This window comes from Gracilinanus agilis, chromosome 5 (assembly GCF_016433145.1).
Source record: "Gracilinanus agilis isolate LMUSP501 chromosome 5, AgileGrace, whole genome shotgun sequence".
Classification (NCBI taxonomy): Eukaryota; Metazoa; Chordata; class Mammalia; order Didelphimorphia; family Didelphidae; genus Gracilinanus; species Gracilinanus agilis.
Window position 1 is genome coordinate 132,524,059 of NC_058134.1, and position 20,895 is coordinate 132,544,953.

Sequence of the window (20,895 nt, forward strand, 5' to 3'; positions counted from 1 at the left end):
TGGGTCCATCTGGGTCCTCCCACTTTGTATGATGCTCATGGGAATGAAGGAGGCTCTCCTAAAAGCTGCAATAATTCTTTTCAACTGCTCTTAAATGAGTGCTGTCAACAAACCCTTCAAAAGCTTTAAAGTACAATTAAGTGTGCTAAATGAAGAGACCTGGAAGAATAGCTGCAGCTGGAGCCTTTTAAAGGGTATGGCAGTGGGAGAAATCCTGGTTCATATTTATGCAGTGGTAAAGGTCAGAGATCCTTGATCCCTTTCTCTTCTTCCCAACATTCTCCTTTTCTCATTCATGTTGTCCTCACTGGCAGTTACCTTTTTTCCCTGTTTTTCTCTCCTGGGTCTGAAGGTAAAAGCTTGATCCTGGTCAGGAAGAGGATACGGAATGGCTTTAACAGAGAAATGAGAAATGACTAGCCTATAGTTTCCTGGCACATTTAATTTAACTTCTTCCTAGGAAAGAGTCTATATTCTAGAATCAGTTGTCAATGGGTTGTCTTGATTTATGGATGGCAAAGGATAATCTGAGAATTTTATCAATAGAACTAAGTTGCTTTTTAAAAAAATAAAGTATTTTAATGATTATTACTAGTGACAATATTCTAGCTAAGTGGAGCTCCAATTTGTAAACTATCTTAAAAGATCTAAATACTGGATATCAGTAAATATAGTCAGACATTAGAAATTACATAGTTTCTTAGCCTGGTAAAACATTAGACTAGAGGTCTCTGCAACTTTCCTAGGGTTACCTCCACTACCTAGGGGGATACATTAGTCATTATGAATAATGATATCATATTACATAAATAACACTTTACTCCACACCAAAACAATTCTGAATATTTCACCAAGAAACAATCTAACTTTCTTGAAGTGCATTGCTGATCTCAACTAAACTCAACTTTTTTTTGATAGAGGATAAGAATAGTTAAAGGAAGCATGCTATGAATGTGTGAAATAGACCTATTCCCTTTTCTCATCAAAACAGATATGGAAGGTTATTGATGGTTTAGATTTTATGTGTTTTTGCCAAATGTTCTATATAATCATAATTTGCCTCTGCAATGATGAAAAGAAAATCTAAATTTTCTGAGTCTCTATTCAAAATATACTGAATTGTGCATTTCACATTTCAAATTCACATTTCAAATTCAAGAGAGTATTTGAAAGGAAAAGATAAAAATCCCCTTTAATAAGCATCAGGACTCTAGCACCTAATATAAATCTGAGGGAGATAGATGAAAATCAGATAGTGGATCTAAAGAACTCTCCCCATTTCCCCTATCTCTTTTGAAATTACACTCAGTTTGCTATTTATTCCTTTTTGTAGAATGGGACAGAGTGCTGCATCTGGAGTCAGAGGACCAGGTTTCAAGGACTGACTTTATTCCTTTGTCTATAAAATGAGACCACATAAAGCAGTCATGGCTTGTTCTAGGTATATGAGCCTATTCCTGAGTGGGAACAATAGATCTTCCTCCCAGGAATCTGTTGGTGTTTTCTTAGCCAGTGAAATGGCAAATAGGAGAAAGAAATAGAAATATAAAAGGGAAAAACCTAGTACAGAGGGGGAAAATACTTCCAATTTTAGGCCAAATGGATTTTTCAAAAAATAATAAAAGCAGCTAATTTCTCAGTATTTAGAATATTCAAAGTATAAGAAAGTATGAGAAGTAGGTATAGAAAAGAATTGTTCTTGTTGATTTTATTTTCATTTAAACTCAGTTCATTTCAGCAACAATTTTTTAATTGCTTAATAGGTCAGGCACTTTTCAAAGTACAAGAGATATACAATAAACAATAATAGACTCTGTCCTCAAGAAGCTTATTATGATAAAGTATATAATGTTCTGATTGAGCAGTTAGGTGGTACAGTAAATAGAGTGCCAGGTCTGAAGTCAAGAAGTCTCACCTTCCTGAATTCAAATACGGTCTCAGACACTTCCTAGTTGTGTGACGCTGGGAAAGCCATTTAACCCTGTTTGTCTCAGTTTCATCATCTGTAAAATGAGCTGGAGAAGAAATGGTAGACCACTCCAGTATCTTTGCCAAGAAAATCCTAACAAGGGTGACAAAGGATAGGACATGATTGGAATAACTAAACAAAAACAATGAGGGATAATCCATGAATTGCTTTTATCTTTTTAGAGGTTTTTTTTTTTAGTTATTTGATGATTGGATGAATTCTCACTTTAGCAGTTATGGGACAAATTTTAATTTAATAACAGAGTTTATAGCAACCAAAATTAATCTGGTAATAAGATGAGGTATTTGAAAATTTCCTAGTAATGTCACAATTAAAATGTAATTTAGTTTTTTATGAAACAAATGTGGACAAAGCACTTGCAAATAAGGCAATCAAAAGTCTACTTAATCTGAAATAATGACTCCAGAGTTCATCCTTCCTAATTTAATGAGACTGTAGCATTGCTAACATGAACGGAGGGGGAAAATCTTGCTGTCTTAAAGGCTCAAAACATTCAATTTAATAGCCTTGAACCTAATATCATATTTCTCAAATGTTTAAGAATTATTAGGAGATTGGATATATCATCATGGCTATTTCTTTGTATTTTAACCTTCATCATAGTATCAGTTTTCAGTGAAACTAGAATGTCCTAATGGGATTAAACATAAAAGAGATTTGGGGAAAAGACTTAGGATTAGAATTTTAAATGAAACCTACTGGAAGAAACACCACACTAATGCTATTGACCTTTTCCTGGTGATGCCTGTTGTCAGTTGTACCTAGTGAAGTGTTTAAAGGAATCCTCATCAGTTCACACCAGATTTATCCTTTTGCCCCTTGAACTAAAAGGAAAGCACAGAAATCACTAATCATTAACCACCTATTCAATGTACACAATAGAATTCAATAAAGCTAAAATATTAAGATTAAAGTGACTCTTGTAAATGGATAGGAATAGATACATAAGAACACGTCTAGGCAAATATTTGGCATATTTTCCCTGCATAGAAATGCTCTAATATTTCTTTCTTTATATCACCTCAACTAAGTAAGTACTAAGTTACTGAATTCGATTCGATTAAATCAGTATTTATTGAACACTTCCTATATGAAAGGCAATAAAGATAAAAAAAATAATCAAATCTGACTTCAAGAAGATCATATGATATTGGAAAAAAATTCTGGTTTTGAATATCGCTTTAGACACTGTGATCAGATTGTCTTCTTGCAACATATTTCAATAGTGCAGATTCTAATGTAATTAAATATCATTTTATTTTTTTCTGATCAATAAAAGGAAAAGGTGGCTTAAAGTAGACAATACTGAAATTTCAGTAAAAGTCACTTAAGTAGTCCTGAGGTGTCCCTGGTAATGTATCTAAGCTACACATTTGCATATATTCAAGCCAATATCGAGCTAGCTAGAAAGTTCTTTAAAAATATTGAATAAATATAAACAGATTGATTAGAAAGCTGCCCCTAAGACATGATAGAAATCATTTACTCTATAATGAAAAATGTTTTTCTTTTTGAGAAATTAACTATTTTTACATAACCAAAACATACCAAAAGTAAGATAAGAAAGTAAAGCATATTAAAGTAAAAAATGATCATTTTTATACTCTGATATAATAATTAACATATAACACTGTTGCGTATTTAAAATTTCTATTATAATATATGATTCAACTTACACCAAAATATTTACAGTAGGACTTCATGAGAATAGCAAAACACTGGAGACAAAATTAGAGCTCCATCAATTAAGGAATGGTTAAGTAAATTGTGGAAGAGTTGAGTTATGAGTTTAATCATATAAAAGCAAAAGAAATTGATAAAATCTTCTAAAAAGACATGGGGTTTCTTAATCACTTAATTATGCCATATAAACTTCAAATCTTGTAATTGTTTATTAATAGTATTAACTTTAAAAAATCTTTCCATAGTAGATTGTGTATGGAATACACAGATTCCTGAAATATATCTTTGAATTTTCTTGATGATATTTTGAATATTAAAAGACAATATAAATATTTAAAATTTTCTTTCATAAAAATAATAGTAATTCACTTTATATTGATCTTTACTATTTGCAAAGGACTTTTAAAAATAATATCTTATCTGATCCTCACAAAAACCTGAAAAAGTAGGTGGAAACAATATTATTATTCTAAATATTGATGATAACGAAGCCAAAACAAGCTAGGAAATATTAATGATGAGATATAGACCCAAGTCTAGTGCTCTTTCCATCATTTCATACAAGCAAATAGAAAAGTGGCTTCCATTCCAGAAGAATAAGTGATCAATCATTTTGATGGCAAGGGTATTCTATGGAATTACTAGAACATTGAGCAATCAACAAGTTTGGCCGAGTCATAAAATTACATGCCAATGCTAAAGGAAAAACTTATCTTTTTTTGTTAACCTGTAAGTTATTATTTTAAAAGAACAAACTCAAGAAAAGCAAGAGTTCTGCATTACACTGAAATCAATGGTTATTTTAGAGCAATGCTATCTTTTCCAAAATATGCAGTGGTTTTCTCTCTCCTATTTCTACTATACATTTGAATAATGAAAGTTCAAGTCCATTTTCAAGTCCAGACTATTTTATTGTCCATTTTAAATATGCACTCACAGGAACTGTTGCTTCATCTTGAATGTTTTATGTATTTTTTTCAGGTTAAAGTAGTCCATTTCCCATATTCTTTAAATTTTCTGAAAACAACATAACTTATCACTCTCAACACTCTGTTCCACGTGTATATTATTCCAGGGGTCATTATATAGTTAAAGCATTCTTTTTTGTGGATTTTATCATAATCCATGAGAAGAAAGATTAGGCTGATGGATGACTTAGTAGATGGTTCTGGACTTGGAGAAAGAAAAACCTGGATTTAATTCCTGCCTCAAACAGGATTTCTAGATGTATGACTCTGGTCAAACTATTTTACCTCTTGGGACCTCAGTTCTCTCATCTGTAAAATACAGATAATAATAATAATACCTACTTTGTAGAGTTGTTGTGATGATCAAATGCAATTGTATATATAAATCACTTTGTAACTCTTTTTAAAAGTTTTATGTAAATTCAATTGTTACCATTTATCCCAAATTCACTTATATCTAAAATTTTAAAATACACTTATCCATGTCTTAATTGAGCCCTGACCTTTTCCACTTTGGCCCTTTCTACTCATTTGCAGTTAGAAAATGAATCACATATATTCCCTGAAAAGGGGGTGATTGAGAGTTAGCCATATTTTAATCTCTTTTTCTATGTTCCATTTTTTTTAAACACAGAATTACCTTTGAAGTATTAAGTTGTAAATAGGAGGAGACAAACAATGCTACTTGGGGAATGAAGATCTATGTTAAATGATCTGATGCAAACTAAAACTTGGAGAATGATGTAATGAGAACACTGTACTGAGTAGATCATTGTTTAGACATGGCACCCAATACTACCTGAAATCAGCCTATCAATCAGCCATTCTTTCATATTTCATCCATCAACAATTAATAATCAATAATTTGCCAAGTGTCAACAGTGTAATAGACTCTCTCTATACAAAGGCAAATCACAATCTCTGTTCTCAAGGAAGTTCTATTTGATGGTGAGAGCCAACATATATTTTCATAAAACTTTTGAGATCCCAGTACCATCATATGAACTTTATATTACCTGTTTAAAATTGTACTTTCTCAATTAAAAGGAAAGATACATTTAATTAAACCTAGCTTCCATTAAATCTATAAATATGATATTTAAGGAGATGATTTATGAGAGTTTCTTAAGAACCAATGATTTTATTCAGAAATCAAGGTTAAATAGAAGAGAAGGGAATTGAAGAGCAAGGAAGACTGATGAAATGAACAATAGCATCCTTTTCCAAAATCATACCAATTGCAAAAAGAAGCATGAGTGAGGGATGATGAATCAGTGAAGTAACTGCAGTTTCTTAGCAGTACCAAAGGTGAAGAGAAGATAAGGAATAAGTCAACCAATGAACTTATTTATTCAAATATCCCTAGAGCATTCATTCTTTCCCTCTATCTCTAGTGCATACTTCATATTTTCTCTTATTACATGCAAAAAAACATGAATAATCCAAGAAAATAAGCAGAATTTAACAGAAATATTAAGAAAATTCCAACTTTCTTAGTATTTCAGGTTCCCAAATTTTTACCATTATTTCTTTTAATATGTGTGTGTTACATAACAAATCCATTGAATGGTAAGAGCATTTCTTGCAATAAGTATAGTGCCTAGGGTGAGCATCATCAAAATGGTAGGGGTAAATGATCATTATAACATCCTTTGCAAACAAAGTTGGGCATTTTAATTCCATTGGTCAACCATAATTTGCTCTTAAATTCACTCAAAATTTCATGATACATCCTTATTACATACTTTTCAGGGGCACACTGAACATAATCAGATAAATCAAGCTGAAATTTTAAGATGTACCTGCACAAAACCACAAGCCACGTAGTCATTGAACAAGGGTAGACTTGGGCGATCTTCTCGGTAAATTGTGAGTTTGTAAATGCTGAGGACTTCACCATTCACTTGAGATTCATCTACCACAAGAATCAGGATTTTGTTCATTCCTAATCCCAGAGGATAATTTGCAAAACTGAAAGATGAGAGGCAAAAAATGAGAAAGAATGTCATTTGAGTTAAAAAAAAATCATCACATAGGATGGAGCATAAATAAATAAATAAATGCTCAGAAAGCAGAGAAATTTTGGATTATGAAGGGAATATAATTTTAGAAGAAAGCTATAAAAAGAGAAAAATAAAGTAAAATCCTTACCATAACATGGTTTATACTGTAGGTCAAATAACATGCCCCAAGAGCATACAAGGCAGCTAGGTGGCAAAATGGACAGTATAGTGGGCTTACCTAAGTTCAAATTCTCTCTCAACTGAGTGACTATGAGTAAGTCATTTAACCACTTCAGTATCACTTTCCTCAGCTATAAAACAGATAAAATAACAATACCTCATAGCATTGCTATGATGGTTAAATTAGGTAATAATTTATAAAGAGAACTTTCCAAACTTGAAAATTCAACATGAATGTTATCTGTTAGCATTATCTGAAAGAGCATATATTATAATAATTTTCACTGTTTCTACATTAATTGGAATTTCTGAATCATATTAACTTATCCTCAGGTTAAATTCAAGAATTCAGGGTAAAAAAATACATGTGATTTATTTTTCAAAACTCTTATCTTCTGGCTTAGAATCATTACTGTATATTGGTTCCGAGGAAGGAGAAGTAAGAGCTAGGATTCAGTGTCTTGTCCAGAGTCACAAAGCTAGGAAGTATCTGAGGCTACATTTGAACCCAGGACCTCCCATCTCTAGACCTGGCTCTCAACCACTGAACCACTTAACCGCCCCAGGTGATACATTTTTTTTCAAGATAGTGTGAAAGTTCTAAATAAAGTTACCATCCATGGGCACTAGCATTTAGTGGGGTTTGATTGAATTTCACTATTACATCCAAAAATACTAGCACCTATTGAAATAGCTGATAAAGATGACTTAGAAAACCTGACCTCCTAATCAGGAAATTACAGGCAATAAACTCTAGAAGCTACCCACAGCAAAGCCTCCTGAATATTTGCAAGCAGCTCCATGAGGGCAGAGACTATTTCACTTATTTTTCTTATCTCCCACACCCAGCACAGTAAGTACCTAACTATGTAATAGACAATCAATTCTTGTTAACTTGAGCTGCAGAGACAAATATCAGTGCTCAGAAATCTTGGTTGTTGAGTTGTTTCAGCTGTATCTGACTCTTCATGACCCCATTTCAATGTTTTCTTGGCACAGATACTGGAGTGGTTTGGCATTTCCTTCTCCAGCTCATTTTACAGATGAGGAAGCTCAGGCAAACAGGGTTAAGTGACTTGCCCAGAGTAACACATCTAGAAAGTATTTGAAGTCAGATTTGAACTCATACAAATGAGTCTTTGTCAGTCCAAGCCCAAGTGCTCTATGCTCCTCAGAAATGTTCATTAACCCTTAAGGAGCAGTTCTCAAAGTTTGGCTCTTAGCCTAAGGATTCCAGAGCCTTTTTCAGGGGGCCCCTGAGGTCAAAACTATTTTTATCATAATACTAAAATATTACTAGTCTATTAAAATACTCCTCCCTTTTCCAACTACATAATTTTTGAGGGCAGATTTTCTTCATAAACTTCAAAGCAACAAATTGCAACAGATTGAATACAGAAGAAGATAGAAAAAAAACAGCTGTTTTCTATTAAACCAGGCATTAAGGAGATTTACAAAAGTATGTAAAACAATGCCATCCTTCTCACTAAATTATTTTGTTTTGAAGATGTTCTTTACTAACATAGTAATTTACTAATAGTCTGTTATTTAATAACAATGTGAAAATATAGTAATTTTTATAAAATATGTTAGGTTAATATGAGATTGTTATTGTTACTTTAAATGCATTAATTTATAGAATTTTAAATTTTTATTGTGTATAATTAGAGAATTTTGTACTTTTGGACTTCATCCCCCAGAAGTCCCTCAGTATTTCCCAGAAATACTTTTAATCTCTCCACCACGTTGTGTGGTGGTCATGTTTTGTATATAGTTCTGAAACTCCTCCCTCTTGCTATCTCTTTTCTCATGACTACAGCTTGGTTAGCTTTTGTTTAACTTTAGTTATGAATAGACTTTATAAAATATAATAGTTATTGTATATTAATTTTAATCTTTACACTTGGATTTAATTTCTAATATAATAAATATTGATAGGTATAATGGAAATAAACAAAAGCTCCTTGAGATCTTTGATAACTTTAAAAAGTGTAAAAAGGTGTTTTAAGACCTAAAAGTTTGAGAACCATTGCCTTATACAAATCTTTGCCCTAAGCAAAGATTGGTCCTTAAAATCTTCTCTTGATTATTTACCAATATCAAGATTCTCTATCCTAGTCCAATTTACCTATGTAGTTTTCCCAAAGCAAAACTGGAATTCCAGGGAATCTTAGCTCATGGTGATAAAGATTTTGAGCTAGAAGGGAACTTAGAGGTCATCCAGTCCAGCCCTCATTATGCAGATGAGGGGTCCAAGTATTCAAAGGAACTGTTAAGGGAGATGCAAAGAAATATCACCAGATTCAGTATATTGGATAGTAGCCTGTAATTTACAGAACAAATCCCTTCCCAAAAGATTCATTGGACATTCTGGAACCCACAAAAATGCATGTTCCACTGAAAGGGGTCCTAGGGTCACCATTTTTGCTTTCAATTTAGCTACTTTCTGAGTCACACCTGTAGCACCAACAACATCCATTGTACCAACAGCTGCACAACCCTCAGGAAAGCTTTGCAAAACTGATTTACTCGCCCCTGTATCCACAAGAAGGTTGTGAATCTGATCTCCAATAGTTACAGACACGTATGGTTCAGTACTATTGGGAGGTTGGAAAGTTTCCAATACAGGAGCTAAAACAGTAACATCAGAATAAAGCTCAGCCATTTCCTATCCATCCAAGTTAACATCGTCTTGAATTACAGAATTTTCCCAGGATTTTAAACCTTCGGTCCTTTTCACCTCTATTCTGGTATCCTTGTTCTTATTTATAATCAAATTATCCTTAATCAAATCACAATTCCTATTATTCTTCTTAATTCCACACTTACTAGAACTTCTAACACAATTTACAACACTATTTCTCTTTTGCTCACAATTATTTACAACACTAATCAAATTATTATCAACACCATATAAACCATCATCAATCTTAATCAAATTATTACCAACACTAGTTAAATTACTACTACCAGTGGGTAAATTACCATTAACATTGGTTAAAGTACTATTTTCACCATTACCAATAGTTAATTCAGATAATTTAACATTAACACCATTCAAATTATCATTAATTCTCATCAAATTATCATTCGCATTGATTAAACTATCATTGATTCCATTTAAATTAACACTGACCAAGTCATCACCATTATTAATTAAATTCTTATTATCGCCAATCAAATCAATATTAATACCAAGTGCACCATTTCTATTATTCACAATTACTTTATCATCATCTTTAACACATACAATTTCATCAACATTCACCTTAGTCCCATTACCTTGATTAATCACTTCTGAATTTCAGGCACACCTTCATAATGAAGCTGTCCCTCATGTTACGATTATTAACATTCCCCTGTACAATATGGCTGTATTTAAGCCTTTCTCCAGCCCATATGTAATCCTGCATCGTTGCCAAATTAGGAGCTTCAGCATCTTGGCAGCATGCATTCTGGCATTGGAACACATTTTGCTGTTCATTTCCCTGATTAAAACCATTATTCCAGTTATTTCCCCTGTATCCATAATTATTATTAAACCGATTAAATCCATTGTTGTTGTTGTACCTCTCCCAATATGACCTTCTCCTATATCTACACTCCCTTGCAAAATGTACAATTTGGCCATAAACATAGCAGGATTACTGTCTCTGATTCCTTGTGTATGTATTGCCACTAGGTCTATAATTATTGGCATTATTCTTATTCTCTGCTGCCCTTAACACTGCCACTGCCTCAATTTCATTCATCTCCTCATTGGCTCTAGAATTTGCCTCCCTTAACTGTTTCCTAAGGCTTTCAATTAGGGTATCTTTCTCATCACTTCCCCTTTCTTTCTCCTGTACAAACACATAAGTGACTTTTGGTTTTAACTCATTCAGGCTCAGAAGTTCCCAATCTGGGTAATTATCTGTAAAGAACTTCTTAACCTGGGGAACAGCATTCCTAACAAATATTCTTTTTACATGGTCCACGGTGGTATTCTCTGAGACATTCTTACCCAGATACATCTCAGCAGCCTCAATAATTCGATCGAGGAATGTTGCTGGGGCCTCTTGTGCAGTCTGCCTGATTCTCTCAAATTTAGACCATGAGTTTGGACGCTGAGAATTTTTTTCCATGATTTTTATTAATGACTTTCTCACCTGTTTTAACATTCATTATATTGGAACTGAATTGAGGTCCAGTTCCTCCTACTGGCCATGGTGTCATCCCCTCTGTGTTCTTGGTCTCTTCAACAAACTTGGCCCTATCATGATTTGATAAGATCTCACCCAACACATACCAGCAATCCTTAAAGTCAGGGGTCATGGGCTTTTATAAATGCCTTAAAGATCTTAACAAACTTCCCAGAATCATCATGGAAATTTGGGATCTTTCTTTTTAAATTTTCTACATCCTCTGTCCTAAACCTAGTGTGCTGCCTCACATGGAAAATGCCATCTTCAAGTACAATCAGAAGGTCACGAAGGAGAAAAAGATTAATGGGTTTATCACCCTTGTGCAGCTCCTGCTGTTCCAAGTCAGCCTTAGATGTAACACCTTTGCCAGAATTTCCCATGTGTGAAAATACAGCCACATTGCCAGTATTAGGAGGACTAAGAGGTTGACCAGAAACACCAGCATTCTGCATGTATAATTCCAAATTATTCATTTTGATTTGAAACAACCGTAACATCTGCTTAGTCTCTGAATCCCTAAAACACCAGGTCACTATGATCTTAAAACAACAAGTGACACGAAAGACCATCCACCTTAATTTATACATAAAATAACCAGTAAAGACAATGACTGGCATGTGTGATTGTAAATCCAGGACATTAATAGTGAGAATGGGTTGGGCAAATTCCAAATCTAATACACCCCTACAATACCTGGGTATGATTTTGAACCACAGGTATGGGATAGCTAATACTCCTTGCCACAACCCCAAGATGACATAATCAATCCAATCCTCCAACATCATTGTTCCCATCATTGCCCAAACTGACCAGCCATATTTAATAGCCACATAATAGCCACAATTATTGACTAATAACCACTAATAACAACAATCAATAACAATAACCAACAACAATTACAATTACAATTAAGCACAAACAACAGAGAACAAAACACACACACACAAAATAGTAAAAAACCCTTTCTCTGGGGCCACTCCAGGCCTGATAGTATTTTGCCTTCCCACAGAGATTTTATGAATGACCTGGGGTGGGGGGAGCAGTTCTGAGCAGCTCACCACTGGTTAAGAACTTTCAGCTCACAACCAATGGCTGAAACCTCCCCCTCCCCCCCTCCCCCCAATGTTGAGATCTTCTCAGTTTCCACAGTGGCTTTGGCAGCCCAAGAGACACTTACTGTCTACCTCCCTGTTACCCAGCCATCTGGGGTGTCAAAATGTTAAGGGAGAAACCAGGGAAAGGTGCCTTGAACAGTAAATATGGGTCCAGGTAGGTGTGAGAGAGAGGAATGACAGGAAGGGGCCCAACAAGTAGGGAGACTTTAGTTTAACAGCAAAGGGGTGTCTGTTACTGAATTGGCCGTTAGGTCCAACTGCCACTCTGAAGCACCAAGACTAGGCCTATGGAGACCAGCAAAGTAAAGGCAGGAGTTTATAAGTTAAGGCAACACATTTAATCAAGGACAAATTAAGGATGGGAATAGGGTTTACTACACTTAAAAGCTATGGGCAAACCACAGGGGCAGGGGAAGGACTTGATTACACTCTCCTATGATCTAAGCAAGACTGGGCCCAAAGAAAGCTGTACTGGAGTCACAAGGGAAAAGGTTCTCCCAACCTGGTTCCAGCCAGGTTTGGTCAGCTTAGCTGAGGACCCGAGGGTGGCTTTACTTGGGATCTCACAGCTAATCCAGGGATGGTTTCAGGATGCCAGGAGTCAATTCCACCAGAACAGGTGATCCAACGTATCCAGGTAGGGAGAGAAAGTTTGCAATGCTGTCCACCAGATCACAAACCACTTCCCTACTCGGTGCTGCTCTGCAGGTCTGATGTCCTCTGCTGTAAGCCTTCACCACTCTCAGGATTTTCCCGGGGAATCTGGATACAACTCTCCTAGCTCTGAGATATCCCAGGGTCAGCAACAGTTTGTGCCAACCACCATGGAGTCCTTCTCAGGCACAAGCCACTTCCTCCTTTCCCTACATTCCATTCAGAATGTCCATGACCTCCAGCTAAGGCTTTTCCTAGCCTGCTTACACATCTACTTTTAAACTTATGCCTCTTACAGAACCAAGTAAGTTCCTGAGTGGGGATTTGAGACGAGCTATTCCTGATTCCAAGTACAGAACTCTTTTTGCTATCCCATATTGCCTCCTCAAAGTTATAAGGATTTTCATCAGATGAGTGAATTATAATCAATAAAAGTAATGTATTCCTTAATTGATAGAGTCCTTGGGAAAGAGGAATGATTTCACCCTCTTGTAATTTCCCCAGGTGATTTTGCTTCACAGATCTTTGATACTTCATGAATCTGAAGTTTGAAATCTGAGATAAACATCTATTACTAGCTTCCCATCATTCAGAACCGATTCAATACTTTTTATATCTTTGCCCCCTACCTTGGTCCTGTCTTTTCATCCAGATGTATTTTGCATTGACAATTAGAAGTCTCTGCTCCAATTGTTACTGTTATGATATCAAATGGGACTTCGGAGTAGTAGTCTTTGATATTTGGATTAAATTCTGGATTCAGGTCCAAATGTGGATTTGTAAAGATCTGCTTGACATGAGAGAGTGTGTCTTTATCTGTTTCAAAAAGAAAAAAGAATGTGAAGTGACTAACATTTCAAAATGTCATACAGTCCAGGTGGTTTATTTTTGCAGTTTGAGTTCTTGGCTTTGTCTTGGCAGGTAGACTCTCAGGTATTTTATAATGTTTACAGTTATTTTAAAGAGAATTTGTTTTCCTATCTCTTGCTGTTGGACTTTAATGTATTACAGAGAAGTGCTGTTGATTTATGTAGGTTTATTTTATAAGATGAAACTTTGCTTAAATTATTTTTTGATAAGGTTTTTTTTGGTGGATTCCCTATGACCATTTCATCAGCAAAGGGTGATAGCTTTATTTCTGAGGAAATCCAGGCTTTTAAAAAAAATTCTTACCTTTCTTCTTAGAATCAATACTTTGTATTAGTTCTAAGGCAGAAGAGCAGTAAGGGCTAGGCAGTTGGGGTTAACTGATTTGCCCAGGGTCATATAGATAGGACGTGTCTGATGACAGATTTAAACACAGGATATCCCATCTCTGGGCTTGGCTCTCTATCCGCTGAGCCAACTGGCTGCCCCTAAGACCCAGGTTTAATGAAATAAAATCATTTTGGCAGTTGTGTGGAGAATGGACTGGAGTGGGGAAGACCAGGCAGGGAAACCAATTAGAGAATTAAAGTAGTATTTCAAATAAGAAAAGATGAGGACCTAAACTAGAGTGGTAGCTCTGTGAGGGGAGAGAAGGGCAAGTAAAAGACATATGTGTGAGGAGAGAATAGAGAAGCAGTACCAGTGCTGCCTGGACTGAGAAAATTCCAAGTGCTATTTATCTGGCACTGATTTCAGCTTTTTGAGATAAGGGGGTGAGTGAGTAGGAGACTTAGAAAGAAACATCCAAGACATATTCCTCCAAACACAGTCTATATGTTCAACCTATTCAAAACACTCTTCCCTCTTTCTAGTTTCTCTGTTCCTGCCAATGCTCCCTGCCTCCTAGATTTGAAGGTTTGGCCTCTTCTTCATGTCTCACTTCACAAATCTAGTCAAGTGTCAAATCTTGTCATTTCTGCCATGGAGATATATTTTCTAAAGGGCTGTAAAACTGTGCCTCCCCTTTGACATAGCTAGGTCTATATCCCAAAGAGATCAAAAGTAGAGGGAAAGGACCTACTTATACAAAAATATTTTAGCAGCTTTTTTTTTTTTGTGGTGGTAAAGAACTGGAAACTGAAGGGATGCCCATCACTTAGGAAATGGCTAAATAGTTGTGGAATATAATTGTAATGGAATGCTTTTTCACCATAAGAAATGGGGAACAAGATAAACCCTGGAAAGACATATATATTTGAAGTGATACAAAGTATAGTGAGCAGAACCAGGAGAAAATTGTACACGGCAGCAATAAAGTGTAACTATCAGCTGTGAATTATTTAGCTATTATCAGCAATGCAAAGATCCAGAACAAGTCCAAGAGACTCAGGATGAAGAAAGCTATCCACTGCTAGAGAAGGAACTGACAGAGTCTGAATGCAGAAGGAAGCATGCCATTTTTTTTCATTTATTTCCTCCGTGAATTTTTCTCTAGTATGTGATATGTTTCTTCTTTCATAATATGATGCATGTGGAAATATAGAAGGTATAGTGACACATGGACAATCTATATCATATTATCTGTCATCTTGGGAGACAGAGAGAGAATTTGAATCACAAAATGTCAGGAAACAATTATTGAAACTTGTATAGATGTAAAATAAAAAATTAATTGCTGATTGGCAGAGAAGCTTTAACCAGCTTTGTCTTTCTGATCTTGACTTCCTGTGGAAAACCTCTCCTCTCTTGGGTCTCATTATATCAGTGCTGAAGTTAGTGATGATACCCAATTGGCTTTACTGCCATTCAGTACTCCTTAAATCAAAGAATCCACCAGCCTCAGTCCTCCTCCAGCAACAGGATTACAGGCTCAGGTAATCCCCCACACTCAGAAGTATAGATCTGACCATTCCACCCTTGGTCTCTATTTATTGCCTTCAGGATCAAATACAAAGTCCTCTGGCATTCACTGCTTTTCACAAACTCGTCCTTTTTAACCTTTCTAGTCACAAATTTTTATAAAGTGCTTAGCATAGTGCGTGGCACATAGTAAGTGCTAAAGAAATTTTAGTTGTTATTATTATTATTAATCTCACATTTTACTCCTCTTCCCTATCCAGTGATGCTCACTTACTTGCTATTCCTCCTATTTGACAAGACCAGTGGTTCCCAAACTTTTTTGGCTTACCGCCCCTTTTCCAGAAAAAAATTTTACTTAGCCCCCTGGAAATTCATTTTTGTTTAAATTTTAATAGCAATTCATAGGAAAGATAAATGCACCTGTGGCCATCACTGCCTCCCTGGATCACTGCAGCACCCACCAGGGGGCAGTAGTGCCCACTTTGGGAATCACTGGACTAGACTTTCGCACTGATTGTTCCCAATGCCTGGAATGCTCTCCTTCCCCATCTGTACCTCTTACCATGCCCAGCTTTTTTCAAGACCCAGTTCAAATACTATCTTTTGCAGAAGGACCCTTTCGATCTCATCTTCCCTCACCACCCAAGTTTACTTTTTCCCCTTCTTCATGTTTCATGTATGATGTATGCATGTATTTACATGTTGCCTCCCCAGTTAGACTGTGAGCTTTTGAGAGAAAGGCATTGCTTTGGCAGTCTTTCTTTGCATCCCCAGTACCTTGTACATAGTAAGAACTTAAAGCTTGCTGGGGGCTGCCTGATGGCTCAGTGGATAGAACTCCAGCTTGGCTATGGAAGGTCTTTGGTTTAAATATGACTTCAGATACTTTCTAGCTATGTGACCCTGGCCAAGTCATTTAACTTCAATTACCTAGTCCTTACTTCTCTTCTGCCTTGGAAATGAAATAGTGTTAATTCTAAGACAGAAGGAACGGGTTTAAAAATAAATAAATAAATGTCTGTTGCTTTTTGGCTTGTCTGCATATAAAGATCATCTCTTCCTTTGCTTTTCATCTGAAGCCCACCTAATCTAGCCCCGGCCTACCTTGACATACATATTTCACAGAATATTCATTCTCCTCACACTCTACACACAGTGATTCCCAAAGTGGGCACTCCACACCTTGGTGGGTGCTGCAGCGATCCAGGGAGGCAGTGATGGCCACAGGTGCATTTATCTTTCCTATTAATTGCTATTAAAATTTTTTAAAAAATTAATTTCCAGTGGGCTAAGTAATATTTTTTCTGGAAAGGGGGCGGTAGTCCAAAAAAATTTGGGAACCACTCTACAGTTTGCCAGTCTAGTTTCCATGTTGCTTCCATGCAAGGGTTCCAAATCAAACATCTCTTATTTTGCACTGGCTGTCCCAAACACACCACCTGAGTTAGATAGTAGAGGGAACCTTTCCTACCCATAGTCCCTTACCTCTGCAAAGAGCTAAAAGAGGTATATTTTTCTTATCTCTTCTAAATCTGGGGCCAAGAATGGCTATTATAATTACAATCATTTAAAATACTTATAAATGATGATAATATTAAGAAAAATTATTAAATCACCTCCTTTAGAAGTTTTACACTCAAATCAATTTTAACACACAAAATGCCCAGAACTGCACAGCAGTCATTCCCTCTGTTTTCATTGGCCTCTTTTTATCAACTATGTAGTGTTCACCTTTTTAAAATGAGCAAAAGAGAAAACATACTATTCACTGGCATCTGTAAAAATGTTTTTTTTAGAATACCCTTAGTCATTCTTGTCATGATTTTATCTACTGGGGCTTGTTACTTCAGGACATTAAATTAGGACTGATTTGATGAAAGAAGCCAGCAATTGATTCTCATCCCTTGAAGCAAGCTGACAGCTTCTCATATGGACCTCAAAAATTAGGGTTAAGTTTCACAAGTTCTCTACTTAGAAGCCATCTCTTATCCAAATCCTTCATTTTGCAGATGAGGGACTGACTTGCCCAAAGTCACACAGGCAGTATGTGGAAGAACTGGCATCTGAACCCAGGTCTTATGATTCCAAACCCTGAAACCCTTGTTACTGGATCATGTACCAAAGGAACTTTAGTATGGCTTTTCCTTAGGCATCTCTATGTGATATTAATTAAGTTCCAAGTCCCTCTAATCCATGGACTTGTTTTAAAAAAACATTTGGTAACCACTTAAATACACAAGGTTTTCTTTGTAATCTTATTTCATTTTGAGCATTTTAAGATATTCTAAGAAAGGTTCCACAAACATTATCAGGCTGCCAAATGAATCCAAAGCACACACACAAAAAGATAAGAACTCATTCTACAAATGAGGGACCAGTGATAGGAAGCACCTTTCCTTAAAAGGAAGAAAGGAAGGAAGGTAGTAAGAAAAGAAAGGAAGGAAGGAAGGAAGAGAAAGAAAGAAAGAGAAAAAGAAAATTAAAGGTATTATCCTATTACCTCTGCTACTTGCCTAGGTACTCTGTTGATATGAGTCCCTCTCAATTCTAGCTCTGGATTTAAAAGTACCTTATTCTCAACCAATCTATAGAGGCAGCCCTGTATGTTTAGCCATGAAGACAGCAATAGCAACAAAATACTGCGGGAGGCAAGAGAGGCAAAGATAATTCCCTCCCTACCAACAGTTAGAATATCTGAGTGACAGCTACAGAAGAGGATACAACTCCTACATGTGCCTTCTCTGAGAATTGTATTTCAGGGGAACTATTACTCACAGCTTTTGTTTCAGATCTGATCCTGTGATTTCATCCATGTGGAGGAACTCCTACTATGGAAACTCCCTCTACTAATGCTAATCTGCAACTTATCTTGTAATTATAGTACAAGAGAATTGCCTAAGAGCACTCAGAGGTGAAGTGACTGACCAGTGTCACACAGCTAGAGAAAGCGAGAGGAAGGGATTGATTCTGGATCTTCTTGACTGCAAGGCTAATCCCCTCCCTTTATCTATTACAACATATCTCTATCATGCACAGTAATTTGAGTGAGTCTGGAGTCAAACCAGACAGTTTCTTGAATTTGAAGAAGGAAAAATTATTTAAATACAACAAAATGTAAAAACAAATAAATCAAGGGCCAGTTAGCTCTATGGTATTTTTGCTTCATAAAAAAAATAAGGTAAGAATGTTGAAATAACTGGTAAAACATTAGGTAAAAAAGTGGTCAGTTCAATCAGTTAGACTGATTTAATGACTGTCTTGATCAAGTTGTTCAGTCCAAGTATATTAACTATAGAAATAGCCATACTGTAGAAGATGGTAGTTTCGATATATCACCTCATGCAATCACGTTTGGAAAACTGAAGACATAAGGGTTGGTGCTGTGCTATTGGAACCAATGAAAAAAGAGAACATCTATATTAATTCATCTTGTCATGAATTAATTTCATCAATAAGTATTTATTTAACAGCTCTTATATGCAAGACTTTATAAGTGATAGACTTGTAGACAAGAAGTCTGAATGGGCATCCTGTTCCAGGTGCTTATTTGCTGTATGATCTGGGCTCTAAACCAGGGGTTGGCAACATATGGCTCTCGAGCCATATCTGGCTCTTTTGAGGGTCAGATATGACTCTTTCTGCAGGAGCCATAAAGTCAATTTTTTTTCAGGCGCTGTTATAGGAGCGCACTGTGAGCACTGTACGGCTCTCACGAAATTACATTTTAAAAAATGTGGTGTTTATGGCTCTCACAGCCAAAAAGGTTGCAGACCCCTGCTCTAAACACTCAAACCCAAGGTTCCTCATCTATAAAATGGGGATAATAATGCCTGTAGCATTTGTCTTGCAAGATTCAAAGGAAGACTTGACATGATAATATGTCAAGAGATTTGGGAAGGTTAAGACATTATATAAATGTCAGCTATCATCATCATCATCATTATTAATTACTGTAATTATTTTTATTAAGTGGTATAAAATATATGTTGTCAAGTTTAAAGCTATGCCTACATGGACACTGAAGCCTCAACACAGCCTGAGACTGTTTTGAGCATTGCTTTTTTTGACAAATAGAGGAGTAAACTAGTAATAAGACAAAATATTCCATCACTCATAAAAAATCTAGATATGGGATTAACTTTTGGAAAAAAAGATCCCTTTTCCTAGACAAATTGCATAGGGAATAAATTGTACACTTATGCTAATTGGTATTTAGCCCATCAAGAGGATGATAATTTAATCATATGAAATATATATAATTTTCATAAAATGTATGTAATATATTTTGTAATTTAATAAAGCATGTAAGTACATATTTTAAAACTACTAATGCTATATTAATTTTGCATTTTGTATCTTTGTTACACCTACAAATTCTGTTAATAGGGTACATCATCTACCCACTGAAACAAAACCACACATGCGGTGAAATAGGCAACCATTCTAGCAAATTTGGCTTTATGTGTGTATTTTTGTTCATTTTATTACAAAGTTTGCACCTCTAGTGTGAGCACTATGCCCTAAAGCCCTGCCAACATCTTGGTTTAAACCTGACATCCTACTCAATTGACTCACTGATGCTACCTCTCAGAACACCTGGTGTTTCTTTGGCCATGTTCCCATTCAAGTCTTGACTTGAAGCAGCCTGATTAGTACAGGAAATCTATAGAGGACTAGCCTTGAAGTAGGGTGAGAACAGACTGAAGAACTTATTTGGCAAGACTATGTGGGAGGCAATGGCTTTTTCTGTCTGATTGTAATTCATTTCTTTTAAATCAGGAGTTATATTTCCCTCTTGAGGAATGGTCATGACTCACATGAAGCACAATTAACTACTCTCTTAAAACTAATCCACCTATTCTGTGAGATTACATCCAAATATTTTAATCTAATAATCTGTCAGACAAAAAAAAAGAAAGATTTGTTCTTAAGATCCAGAGAGAACTAGATATTCTGACTTCAGAAAGGTTTTTATTGATAAGAAAATGTGGAAAATTTATTCAAAGTTATCCTATTTATTTCTAGTAAAAACAAAGGCAACAAGTCATATTTGGATAATATTTAAGCAATGAACCTGAAAGAATGGCTAATGTCTCTCAGGTTCACAATGTTTTATTTTGGAACTAATATATCTGTTTACTAAATGATTAGGGTTTAAAGAATAGTTCACATTGATAATTACATATTCTTACAACAACTCAGTCAGATATACAACAATCAATATAACAGTGCTTATGTTTAACTAATCTATGTTAGCATTAATTTATTAGAATGTTCAAGTTCACAAATAGTCCATTATGATGGTCAGCATCTCTATCATATAGTATTGTATCAAAAATGATACTATTAATCTAGAAAATGTTTTAAAAGATTAGCATGGTTTTATAATGA

The 20,895-nt window shown here is 35.5% G+C and overlaps 1 protein-coding gene across 1 annotated transcript in view; it reads right to left on the reverse strand.

Moving 5' to 3' along the window:
* Positions 1 to 20,895, reverse strand: part of CPED1 (cadherin like and PC-esterase domain containing 1) — a 411,868-nt gene that overhangs the window by 187,849 nt on the left and 203,124 nt on the right. Inside the window, exons 14-15 of the mRNA XM_044678790.1 lie at positions 13,407 to 13,593; positions 6,444 to 6,612 (exon numbers count right to left, since the gene is read on the reverse strand). Of these exons, the coding sequence (XP_044534725.1) occupies positions 6,444 to 6,612; positions 13,407 to 13,593 (356 nt within the window). The remainder of the gene's footprint in view (positions 1 to 6,443; positions 6,613 to 13,406; positions 13,594 to 20,895) is intronic.